The 13,191-nt window shown below is 47.7% G+C and overlaps 1 protein-coding gene across 1 annotated transcript in view; it reads left to right on the top strand.

The window, feature by feature from the left end:
• The first annotated feature begins 5,560 nt into the window (after positions 1–5,560).
• Positions 5,561–13,191, top strand: part of PIP4K2A (phosphatidylinositol-5-phosphate 4-kinase type 2 alpha) — a 109,697-nt gene continuing 102,066 nt past the window's right edge. The window contains exon 1 of the mRNA XM_084280581.1: positions 5,561–5,814. Coding sequence (XP_084136707.1) covers positions 5,674–5,814 — 141 coding nt within the window. The 5' untranslated portion in view covers positions 5,561–5,673. The remainder of the gene's footprint in view (positions 5,815–13,191) is intronic.

Raw genomic sequence — 13,191 nt, 5'->3', positions numbered from 1 at the left:
ATGCTTTGTCTTCAAAATACGTGGTCTGGTCTCGATATATTTCTGATAAAGCAGTTAATAATTTGACATTCTTGTAGGTTTCATGTTCTTGCAGAAGATTAACTTGCTTCAGATATTATTTATTTTCATCAAGTCTTTAAATGTGTTCTTTAAAAAAGTGGCAGCATTTTAGAACTACAGGCTAGATTTAAAGTAACCCAGCTTGGCTTGAAGTGACATGTGCTCAGACCAATTTATAGAGTAATGGAACAATTTATGAGTCTGCCTTAGCTGAAATTAGTTTCTATGGCAGTTGGCCCAGGGAAGCTCTGTGGGCCTTCTGTTCTTTGCAGCTGCAGAAAATAATTGTAAAGGGAAACATTACCTTCCAGTAGCTAGGCTAAGCCTCACTAACAAACTATGTGATATCCCTTTCCCTAAAATTAAAGACCCTAATACACCAGGAGAATTATTCCTGATGACCAGTGAAACAAAAAGCAAGTCATTCCCACGCATACAGGGATAAAGCAACAAATCAGAAAATGTTGTGTTTAAACAACAAAGCTAAACAAAGCTTTACCACAAGCATCAGAAGAGCAAATAGTTTTTAAAAATGAGCTTGCTAGTCATGGTTAATCCCAGGAAATTCAAGGGAGCTTGCACTCCTCTTTTAATTCATTCTATTGATGAAGTCAAGCCAGGACAGCCATTTGTTAGCACAGTCCTGCTAGATGAATCATTCTCTCTTCTGTCCAGTGTCCACCAGCTTCCAACTGCAAGCATCTCACACTGGAAGTGGGACGAAGCAGAAATTTTAGTGCTGACAGCAGAAAAAAAAACTTAAGCAGAGAGGAAAAATCCAAACAAATAATTTTCCCCAAGCCTTGCTTGTTACAAGCCTGGAGAATCTTCCATCAGTAACCACTGGAGCTTCCAAATACACTCAGTTCCATGAAGGACAGCAAACTACTTCATCAGACTCAGAGCATGTGCCATGTTTGCATAAAGATCAGTGTAGTCCACTGGCAATATCACACCTTTTTAATCAAGTTTCCAGGCACAGGGAATTGACCCTGACTGTACTCCCATATTCAGTCCTCATGGAGTGCAAAACAAAAACCTCTGGACACAGTGGAGGAGTCTCAAACACTTGTGTTATCTGCTGGGGGTGGATTTCTTTAAAGTCGAGTAGGAAGTGCCAGTCAGGATTAGAAATATACAATAAGAGAATGAAACTCTTATTTTTGTAAGTGTTTTTACCAACACTGAAACCTGAAGATCCTGAGTAGACTTCCAAGAACCAGCTAAGGGCCCTCTGCAACCTCAGAAGGGGTTGTACTGTCACAATTTGGCCCTTCAGTATGTTGTCAGTGCCTGGATGGTCATTGCACCATCTCAGTTAGTTTGCTTACAGGTTATCCATGAAGTGAAACGAGTAAGGGCTAGGGTTGAGAAGAGAAGGGCTAGAGCTGCAATTGGAGTGGTCTAGAAAAGGGACATCAAAGTGAAGAGTGCTAGCTGAGTTTGGGGTTGTTGATACGGCTAGGGTTAGGATCAGGGTTGAGAGACACAGCCTAGAGCTGCAGTGGGAGTGGAGTTAGAAAAGAGATGGGCTGCAAGGAGAACTTTACTGGGAGAATGTTTTGGTCTGGGCACTAAAAGGGTGAGAAAGAGAGAGCCTAGCATTCCAGCTGGAGGGGAGATAGCAAGGGGTCTGAAGGGGGAGTCTAGGCTGCAAGGAGAACTTGGCAGGGCGTGGTGTTACAACTGGGGTTCAATTTTACAAGGGAAAGCCTAATGCTGCAATTATAATGGGTCTAGAAAGCATGGGGCGCAGGAAGAACTTGGTTGCAAGAACGTTTAGTTGTGGATGCTGCTTGGCAGTCCTAGTCTGAGGCTCAGCTAGTGTGAGGATAGAATCATAGAATCATAGAATCATAGAATGATCTGGGTTGCAAGGGACCCTAAGGATCATAGAGCTCCAACCCCCCTGCCACAGGCAGGGACACCAACCTCCAGGCCTGGATCTACACAAGGCTGCCCAGGGCCCCATCCAACCTGGCCTTGAACACCTCCAAAAAAAATGGGGTTTTTTTGATAGTGTTGGGAGAAAGGGAGACCCTAGAGCTCCAGTCAGAGGGAGATTTGAAAGCACTTGCTAGTGAAGGGGCTGGGCCACAGAGATAATTTGGCTGCAAAAACTTCTAGGAGGAGGTACTGACTGAGGGGCCTGGTCTAAGGCTCAACATAACTGCCAGGTTTGGGGTGGTCTGAGGTTATGGTTGACAGAAAGAAAGAGCCAAAAGCTGCAGCTGACTTGGGGCTAGAAAGTGACTGTCCCAGGGAAGTGTAGGCTGCAAGGAGAATTTGGCTGCAAGGAGAATTTGGCTGCAAGAACTTCCTGGTGTGGGCGCTGGCTGGAGGCCACATCCAAAGCCCAGCATACACTTTGTGCGAGGGTTAAGGTTGGGGTTGAGAAAATGAGAGGGCCTGAGGCTGCAGCTGGAGCGGAGCTAGAAAGGAGTTTTGAAAAGAAAGGATATGGGGTAGAGAAAGCGTGACAGAGGAAACATTTTATTGAGAGCCCTCCCTGGGGGGTCCTGGTCTAAGGATCTGCATTAGAGTTAAGGTGGGCATTCAGAGACACCCTAGAGCTACAGCTGGAGGGGCGCTTAAAAGGGAACATGCCAAAGGAATAATGGACTGTGAAGAGAAAGCGGCTATGAGAATGTTTTGGTGTGGGCACTGGCTGGGGACCCTGGGCTGAGGCTTAGGAAAAAATTAGGTTTGCTCTCAGGGTTAGTGTTAGAGAGAGCGAGACCTAGAGCTTCCAGCTGGAGGGGAGCTAGAAAGAGGTTTGGAAGAGAAGTCTAGGCTGCAAGGACTTGGTCAGAGACATTTTTGCTACGGGCAGTGTTTGAGGAGCCTGATCCCAGACTGAGCTACTGGTGAGTTTTATTTTAAGAGGTAGAGTTAGGGTTATGGTTGAGGGAAAGACAGACTCTGGAAGCACAGCCAAAAAGAGACTTCCCAGGAGGAGTGTAGACTGCAAGGCTAATCAGGTTTTGTCTCTTCAAGATACCCCTGTGTCCAGCTACAGCTATATCATGGATTTGGGGAAAAAGCTGTGCCCACACCTGTCCCTACAGGAGAGACAGGTACAGGCAACCATCCAGTTCCGGATGCTTTAAAATCAGAGGACAAATCTTTGACCCAGACCTTGTCATGAAGATAGCCCAGGCCCTTGATTTACATTTAGCTCTGCTGTAAAGGTTACATTCAACATTTTCTGTTCCTCTGGTAAAACAACCTTCCTTGGTAAGGATTCATATTTGCAGGAAAGAGTTCTTTAAAATCTAGGCCAAGCTGACAAGAAGGCCTCCTGGAAAAAAGAGCAACTTTCTTCCTCAGCTTTACCTTCCCTATAATAAACCCACCAGAATGTTTGTTGCTTATTACACATTTATAAACCAAACTGCTTTACTGTAAGGATTTACTCTGGAAAGAAGATGAAAGACACATATGTGACAGATGCTTGTCACACCGATACGTGCAGCGTTGTATGGGGCTTGGTTGTCATGTTCTAAGTATAATGTAAGGAATAAAATGGGTACTGAGCTCTTCTGGAAATCTGACTTCAAATCTATATTTAGGCATCTAAGTGACCTCCTTTTGTTCAAAGGTGCTGACTATTCAGCTGCTTCCATTGACTGCAGTAGAAATAGAAAGGATTATATTTTTTGTTGAATCTCATTTCAAGACAAAAATTACAGTTTTGAATCTCTCTGTAACTCCTAACTCCTTCCTCACCCCCCCCCCAAAAAAAAAAACCCGCCAACCAAAGCCAACCAAAACCAAAAAACTGAAAGAAAATGAAGCATAGAATCTCTGTCCTCTCCTACTCTCCAGAAGATGCAGAAAAGGGGCCATATAATAAATACCAGTAACTGCTTCTATGCAGGAGGGACATTTAACGAAACTGGTTTGGACTCCACCATGACAAACAACCTTGTTATTGAGGTCACCAAGGCAAAAGAGAAATAGAGAGGAAGAGACACTCTAACAACTCTGTTGGTGCAACAGGTTTTTTACATTTGTGAGCAGCTGTGTAAGTCTGCATCAGAGCCCTAAGCTCACCTACCTTATTTGCAGCCTGAGGAGCCTCACCTGGGAGTACCCTCCACCCAGGACCTCCATTTAAGCTTAGGGAGAGCACTGGTCAGGTCTTTGCCTGATATGTGTTGTAGATATACCTGTCCCCAAGACTCTCTTCTGGATGTGCCTCAGGACTAACTTGGAGGTAGCTTGCCTGTGGCCCTGTTTCTGACTGTGTGGGTGGACCTGGTTCATTGCCTCCGCTTCTCTGGCACTGCTGATGTGTGCTGCTGCCAACACCTGGCTCTGCTCATTGTGTGTGGACCCTGTGGGACCGTGGCTTGTAGCTGACAGTACTCATTGCCTGGACTGGGATGCCCCTCGGATGCTGGTTTGCCCACCCTCATGGAGCAGCCCTGCTCTTCCTTCTCACTAAGAATCCGGACACCTTGCTGGATGATCAGCAAAGGGAGCTCTACAGCAGGTGAGTCAGCAGGTCAGTTTGCATCGTTCAGCAGCTGATGACTTACTGTAAATGCCCAGAAGATGTATGCTCTGTGTTATGGGGGTATATTGACCCTGAACAGTGGCTGCAGCTGCCACTGAGGTTCTTCATTACACACTGGAGGAAAGCATGCCCTGTGTACAGTGCTTTGAGTAGGGCATGTGTACCTTTGCAGGATGTCACCTATCACCAGCCACATCCTCTGTGGCCACAGAGGCAGTCAAGAAGTGTTTTAATTTTTTTTTTCCTGTGGGTAGGAGCAGGCGAGTGTAGGTTACAGAGGTGTGACACCGCAGAAGAAACGTGAAGCTCCTTCACGGAGTCCTCGGTCCCTGCTGCATGGCCGCTGCAGTGCTCTGCTCGGGTGGTGCCGTGTCAGAGCACGGGCCACCTCCTGCCTCACCAGTGTCCCTCTCGCTCCTGGAGGTCTCTTTACGGGGAGGGGCGCTGGAAATTGGGTAAACGCGAAACACACCCCCCCCCCGCCTCCCCCCCCCAACCCCGCACATGGTTCTCGATGGCTGTGGTGAAGTAGGGGAAGGGTTAGGACGAGGGGCGGCTTTGTTTCCCAGGGGACCGGAGAGGAGTGTGAAGGTGGGAAGCGGGACGGGAGGAGATGAGCACCGCCTCCCGCCGCAGGCAGACGCGGCGCTGGGGCTCCTCTCCGACGGCCCCTCTCCCGGGGGGAGGCCGATCGCGGGTACGCGCGCCCTCCCCTCCACGCCGCCGCCGCTCGCTCCCCTCGAGGGCCGCCGCCGGCTTCCCCGCAGCGGCGGCGCAGGCGCGAGCCCGAGGGGAGGGACATGCGCAGTGGGGCGGCAGGAACCGAAACTCCGCCGGCGTTCCCGCGCCGGCCGCGGGGGCGGGGCGCGGCGGCGCGGTGCGTGGCGGGCGGTGGCTCCCCCGCGGGGGGGCGGGGCAGCGGCGCGCGAGCGGGGCCATTTCAGAGCGCGGCACCGGCGGCCAGGCCGGGATGCGCGGTGCATCCCGGGGCTGCTTGTCCGCCGCCGGCCGCCTGTCCGTGGGGCTGGGGCGCTGAGTCGCCCCTTCCTTTCTCTCCTGCCTTCCCTCTCGCCTCCGCCGCCGGCAGCGCCATGGCGGCCCCCAGCAGCATCGTGCCCGTCATGGCGAGTAAGACCAAGACCAAGAAAAAGCACTTCGTGGCCCAAAAAGTGAAGTTGTTCCGGGCTAGCGACCCGCTGCTCAGCGTCCTCATGTGGGGGGTCAACCACTCGGTAAGTGTTGCGGCTCAGCCCGCCGACCGCCCGCCCTGGCCGGGGCATCGCCCTCCGAGGGCGTGTGTGTGGGGGGGGCGACGCGGGGCGGCTGCGGGGAGGGGAAGGACGGTATCGGGGAGGCACGTGCCGCTGGGAGCCGCCCGCTGGTTGTCGTCCTCCGCCCCGGCGTGAGGGGGAGGGGGCTGCGAGCGCGTTACCGAGCTCGGTAACCGCGGGCGGGGAAGGGGGGGGGGGGGGGGCGCCGGCGAAGGCTGCGGTGCCCGGCGGGGGCTGCAGCCGGCTGCCTGCGGTCGCACGCGCCCCGCGGATCCGCCGTTCCGCTCGTAACCGGCGCGCGGGTGGTGCCCGCGGGGGGACGGTGCTGCGAGCGGAGCCGCAGCCGCTCCGCGCCGGCCGCCCCCCGCGCGGGCGTTGCGTAAAGGTGCCGCGGCCGGAGCCCGGGCGGCAGCCCGGCGGTTAGCGCGCTGCTGGCGGAGTTGTTGCCCTCTTCCGCGCAGTTCGCGGGGAGCAAGTGTCTCTTGACGGCTTTAGTGCGCTTGGGGGGGGAGGGGAGGAGGGCCGCGTTTTGGTGTGGTAAAGCAGCAGAATTGCAACGTTTGCGGAGTGCTATATCACCCTGCGGATGATGGGCCGCTCCGCTCGCCTCTTCAAGAGAGTACCCGCGCCGGGTGCAGAGAGCCTGAACCGCTGCCGTTACGCGTTAAAATTAGGAGCCTGGTAAAGATGTCACATGGTTGGGGCATTATGAGGCTCAAGTCGCAGCTTTGCATCTTTAAATAGCTGCCGAGGCAGGTTAAAAGTGTAGCTAGAGCCCAAAGATCACCTAAAATCAGGTGGCGGGGCAGTTAAGCCAAAAACTTCCATTGCTGGCACAAAGTCTGTACGTGGGGATGTTGGGTTTATAGGGACTGTTACTCTCCTTGCTGCTCAAGAGCTTGTAGGAATAACTGTCAGTGTGCGATGTAAGGCTACAGATTTCCTAACTGCTTCATTAAACAGGCAAAGCAGCCCGTAATATTAAGGCAATATTCCTCCTTTTGTTTCCTGTGCATCCCAGTCCTGTGAGGCTTGTCCTTTGTGTACGTTTTTGGTGGCTTTTGCCCAAAGCCTCGAAGCTGAGCATCAAGCCTGAAGATCTGTGTTAAACACCACAATGCCTGGAGTGATGATCTAGGGGGGAAATGCTTTGACTGTATGTCCCAGTATGGTAAGGATGAGAGAGGAGAAGCTTTGGTGAGCTTAAATAGTTTGCAATACCGCCTTGCAAGGCAGCAGGAAATGGTGACAAAGGATTTCAAGTTTTCTGTAGGTCACTGCAAGCAGTGACATCCGATGTCATGAACTGATAAGAAACTAGATGTTTATCTGCAGACCATGAACATCTCAAAATGTGGAAGTGTTACCAGTGTTGAGCCTAAATATACGAGTTTCTTTTTCTCTTTTGTTAGTTGCTGGCGTTATTCATAGAAAAAATCTTGAACGGGAATTCCTGAACCTCTTTAATGAAAGAAAGCGAGCTGATAATTACAGGGTGAGAGACTTCTGCTGACTGGCAGTGTGCTAGCTATCACTGGTCTCCATGGGGAGAGAGAGGGAGAAGATCTCTGACAAGAACAGCGGTCTTCCTGTTGCAACCACTCAGTACTACATGTGTTTGTGCTGGAAATACCGCTGCTTTCAGAGGAAAGATCTCTCCAGTACTGTGCAGATCATGGCAAAGTAAATAGTGACAAACATAATGCTGTATGGGACTCCTATGATTACATGCTACTGTGGGTTATGGAGCTATTCCCATGGGGAAAGGGAGTAAAGAAGTGTACTGGTTCATGCACATAAAGCTAAAAATTGTAAACTAATCCTTTCACTGGGGGGCTCAAAGAGCAAGGTCAGCAGTACAGTAGGCTTGGAGAAATGCAGGTTTATTTTCATACAAAGGCAGTGGTTACAGGTGTGAGTACCCACATATGTGTTCCTTTACCCTGCTGTAAGGTGTAGTTGTGAATAGCGATGTGATCAGTTGACCCTGGCTGGAGGTCAGGTGCTCCCCAAAGCTGCTCTATCACTCCCCTCCTCAGCTGGACAGGGGAGAGAAAATATGAGAGGCTCATGGATTGAGATAAGGACAGGGAGAGATCAATTTATTATCAAGCAAAACAGACCACAATAATGAGAAATAAACACAAATCTTAAAACATTTCCCCCATCCTTCCCTTCTTCCCTGGCTCAACTTCAGTCCAAACTTCTCTCCCTCCCCCCTTGCCCCTGAGGATGGGGAACAGGGGTTGTGGTGAGTTCCTCACTTGTTGTCTCTGCTGCTACTTCTTCATTGGGAGGACTCCTCATGTTCTTCCCCTGCTCTAGTTTAGGTCCTCCACAGGGTCACAAGTCCTCCAGGCAAATCTACTCCAGCATGGGCTTCTCTCTCCATGGGCCGCAGGTCCTGCCAGGAGCTTGTTTCAGTGTAGGTTTCCCTCAGGGTTGCAGTGTCCTTCATGTGTCTCCACCTGCTCCAGCATGGAGTGCAAGTGGGATCTGTGCTCCACCATCATTCTCCCCGGGCTGCAGGGAGACAGCCTGCCTCACCATGGTCTTCTCCATGGGCTGTGGGGAAATGTGCTCCAGCACCTGGAGCAGCTCCTGCCCCTCTTTGTGCACTGATCTGGGTGTCTGCAGAGTTTTCTCATGTCTTCTCACTTCTCTCTCTGGCTGCAATTGTTCTGCAACAGCGTTCTTCCCCCTTCTTAATGTTATCCCAGAGGTACTACCACCACCACTGATGGGCTCAGCCTTAGTCAGCAGTGGGTCTGCCTTGGAGCTGACTGTGTTGGCTCGGTCAGGCCTCAGGGAGGCTTTGAACAGCTGCTCATGGCAGCCACCTCTGTGCCTCCATCAAACCACCCCTCACAAAAACCTTTGTCGTGCAAACCCAAATATTTTGGGCTCCATGGAAGGAAATTCCCTCTGAATTGGAGAACATGGGTAAAATAGTTAATTTGATGTGACAAAACTTAAATATCTATGTTCTTGGCCGTAGAGAACACTGAAGTGTTGCAGGCTCCTCTGTTAGATGCTTACCCTGTCAGTTTGTAGTGTTGGATGTGGCACTGTCCAGCAAATGATATTGTTTTGTGTGGTTGGAATCTTATTACCGAGGGGAATTTCTCATGGGAGGAATGAAACTTTGTGTAGATTCATTAAGAACAGGAATTAAGGATCCTTAAGTTTCTTGGCAAAGTAAACAAAAATCTATAAGCAAAGGATAGGCCAGGAAATGAGCATAGATTGTAGTTCATGATGATAGCAATAAAATAAACCTGGAACACCATAGTAATATGAAAAAAAAATCATATTTAAGGCTGCTTCCGTTGTGGTACATATCAATTAACATGACAATAGCAGTCTGAGTCTTACTGTCTTGGGAGATAAGTATGTACTGAAACAGTGAAGCTGAGATGCAGTTCCCACGTTTCTGGCAGGATGCGGCATATACTGTAAGGAAGCACTTGAGGAAGATAAAAAGGGAAAAGCAGATTTATTTATTTTTTCTGTGGGCTTTCTGCCTTTTTGATCTTAGGGCCTAAATGCTGCTGTAGGTAACTTGAGTTTTGGAGGATTTTCAGTTTTAAAAACTGAATGTGTAAAGAAGCTCCGTCTAAAGAACAAGTTTCAAAAATTGTTCCCTTAACTACACTGTCCTAGGAGGAAAAGCAACTCTAGACAGGGAGATACGGAGCATTGGTGTCACAAAGCGGTTGGATTTACATTCTTGAGGGGGTGGGGGCGAGAATCTGCAGGGAGCTGTCACCCAAGGTTCTTACTTAACTTTCCATCCACGAATCTGTAAGCAAATGTGGTCTTAGCTGCTGATCAACTTACACGAGTGTCTTAAGTGAAAAAAGTACGTGCAGAGCTGTAAATTAGTTTCTCACTATGCTGAAGTGCGCTGCTGAATAAAACTGCTAAGTGAAAGGGAAAGCAACTGTCCTGTTTTGTAGATAGGATTATATGGTGATTATATGCTGATGACTCGTAGCAGCAAACACTAATAATTAGTGGGCTTGGATCTTGCAGGCATCTGCATCATTAAGAGTTGATCTTATCTAGGTTCTACCGTGTGTGGAAGGTAAACTGGCTGTGCTACTGAAACAAGTGCTTAAACTCAGTGGTTAGTATGACTTAAAGCTATATCTTTAGCTAGTTAACATATTTGTAACTTCATTTACAACTGACATGGTAAATAACATACTTTTCTTACCTCTGTGTTGTCACTGCTGGTGGATTTCCAGTAACTGTGGGAAGGAGGAGAGGAAGGAAGGTGACATGTAACTCTTTGCCTGATGCTTTTGGAAGTAATTCTTCCCTCCATGTGTTCTGTGCCAAAAATGAAAGCCAGGCATTCTGTGTTTTCCACAGTCTGTGATGGTCACCCCAGGCATGATGATGGTGAGCCTGCTTTTGCTTGTGTCGGTTGCCTCCTATTAGATGGTTGTTAGGAAAACTGGGAATTTGTAGGGAGCTAGGTGTAGGTCCTTCAGTTGTATTGCCCACGAAGATGGAAGAAAATTAACTGAAGTGAGGTTTTTTGTAATTATAATTTTGAGGTAAAGAATGGACTGCCGGAGACCTCGCCTACTGTGCCAACCATTAAAATATATTTGGGGAGGAGAATGGATGCCTAATGAAGTTCTTCAGCATACTGTACAAGTTTAAAAAAGAACACAACCAAAACCAAACACCCCCTTCCCCCCCCTTCCCCCCCCCCCCCCCCAAGCCCCTGGAATCTGTAATGACCATCTGTTTCTTGGATGATTGCAAGCTGATCTAAAAATTTAGCAGTGCCTGACTTCTCAGTGGCACTTGCTGCCTAATAAGCAAGTGGAACAATAAGAATACATGAATCAGATGACTTTTTTCCCCCCAGCATATTGCAGAGTAGATCAGAAAGAGTGTACTTTCTGTGGGTGAAGGATTCAACAGATAATGAACTCCCACTCCCTTTAACTGCTCACATGAGGCACTGACTGTGAGCCTGATGGTACTGTCGCACTCTCAGCTATAATCTAGGTTTATCTTTTTAACAAAAGTGGAACAACACCAGGACAGAATAATAAAAGGCGTGAGGGCCATGGGATGACTCTGTCTCCTGGATTCATTCACCATCACTGCTAGAAGTGGGGAGGAAAAAAATTGGGAGACGTAAACGCATTTTTCCCCCTCATACGTGCTAGGATGTATTTGACCACATTGGGAAAGCTTCTGTATCTCTACAAAAAGCTATGAAGTGTCTGTGTTCTTGTTGGGTTTTAGGTGGGTTTTTTTCTTAGCTTACTTGTCTTTCCTGTTACAAATGTATCCAGGCAAATACACAAATAGCTTGCTTATTTGTGACTGTCCTTATGTTTTAACATGGATGGCACTGGAGAGCTTGGTAGGTAAACGAGTATGTGCTTGGTTTGTGACATAAATCAAGTTTCTTACTACTGCTGCCTTACCTAGCCTCTGCTAAGAGCTTCCTGTCCTGAAACATTGTGCATGTAGAAAATGACACTGAGAAGAGGTCATAGACTAGACCATTAGAAAGATAAAGCCTAAAATAATTAAAACCTAGGCGTTTCCCTCTGGAATAAAAGTTGGTGACTTATGTTTATGATCAGTTTCTTTTAAGGAGAGAGACTCCACAAAAACAGACCCATTGTGCTTACTACTACTGATATTTCTTAAGTTATGGGAGTTGAGAACTGCTAGGTCCATATCTTTTAATATACGCTTTGAGACAGTGAAACCCTGAGGGTATGGGACTATAATGTTGAGTCACAGCATTGGCTGTCAGCACAACAGATTGGTTGCAAACTGTCTGGAGATAGGCAGGAGCATTCATCAGTAGTGTTGTCGACAGTGTTGCTAGTATTTGTATTTAATGGAGAATTCCCTGCCGCAGTTGTACTGTAAGTGGCTTTTCAAAATGACTGAGAGAAAGTAAAACTAAGTAACTGATCTAGGAGTCAACTTGAGAGTTGTAACAGGGCACTTGGAAAAAACAAAACCCCAAACCTTATTAATTGTTTAATGGAGGTGATGGCAGACTACATAGGAGATGGCTCTTTCTAAGAAGCAGGAAGAAACAGCGTATTAAAAAGCATTGATTACAGCAGAGCAGATAAGGCAATTTAAACTATTTTAAAATAAAGTCAGCTGGGCACTCAGCCCAGATGTTTGTATATAGAAGGAAGCAGAACAGGAAGAGCTATTTATTGAAAACTTGGTTCTTTTTTTGGGTGTCAAGCTCTGGACTGCAGAAACTAATTTTAAAGTGCTTTTTCAGCTAAGTGGATGGACTAGTAAAAATACAAATTGTAAATATTTATTGTGGTTGGGTTAAAGGCAGTAAACACTTCTGCATGAGATACAAATGGGGTGGTATTTAGTGTTCTCTGAAGTGCTGGGATGCATACGCGGGCTTCTATAAGGCATGGGGCAGGAAGTGCTGTGACGAGAGCTCTGACAGCGGTTTCAAATCTACTTTCTGTAGCTTCTGCCCTACAAGATAAGGTCCTGCAAAGACTAGTGTGGCTTTTTTTTGCCTATAGGCTTTTGAAACTGAATTTCATTAACCACAGTGGGGAACAAAGCAAACAGGTGGCACAAATTTGTTTTGCTGACTCAACTTACTCGTCTTATTTGAGGATCCTGTACCAGGTGCCTTAAGGGAGAATCTGTAGGGGATTGCTTTCAAATTCTTTGCTCATTAAAGCAGATGCTTGTGGTACATCCATTGATCAGTGCCTGCTAGATATTTATTTTCATCCTATAGTTTCAGGGTGACAAAGCTTGTTTAGTGTAACTGACTCACCCCTTTATGTAGTTCCTGTTGTACAGTCCTGTTTTCTGTTCTTCCTTGAAAACATCTTGTGCCCTGGGGTTCCATGGGCTAGCTGTACATTTCATTTACTCTAAAGTAAGGTGAAACTACCTGTTATTTACAGATGTTCAGTATAATATTGCCAAGGCTAAGCACTTGGAGTTGTAGTCATCTTGGTTTACATGTATCTTCACTTGCTGAAAGGTTAGTCAGCTTTCTTGTTGAGCTAGGTGGTTTTACAGGCTTGAAAGAAGTTCATCATTTTCTCCTGACTTGTAGGTGATCGTGACTGCTGTTGTGGGTAACGGACTCCAGTATGGATTTATATTTTTACTCCCAAGGCTTATCTCCTGTTTTTCCCCTTTTTCCTTGATGCTTACTAGTTAGACATCTAACAAAAGTCCTGATTTCTCTTCCTCATTTTTTCTGTTGGCAAAGCACATGTTTGCACTTAGCAGAATAGCTGAAGCAATCTAAGAAATTGCTGCCTCAGCTATGGGATGGTAATGACAAAC

Source organism: Gallinula chloropus (genome assembly GCF_964237585.1).
Source record: "Gallinula chloropus genome assembly, chromosome: 2".
Taxonomy (NCBI): domain Eukaryota; kingdom Metazoa; phylum Chordata; class Aves; order Gruiformes; family Rallidae; genus Gallinula; species Gallinula chloropus.
The sequence above is the reverse complement of the archived record's forward strand: the minus strand, read 5'-3'. Positions and strand labels throughout refer to the sequence as shown.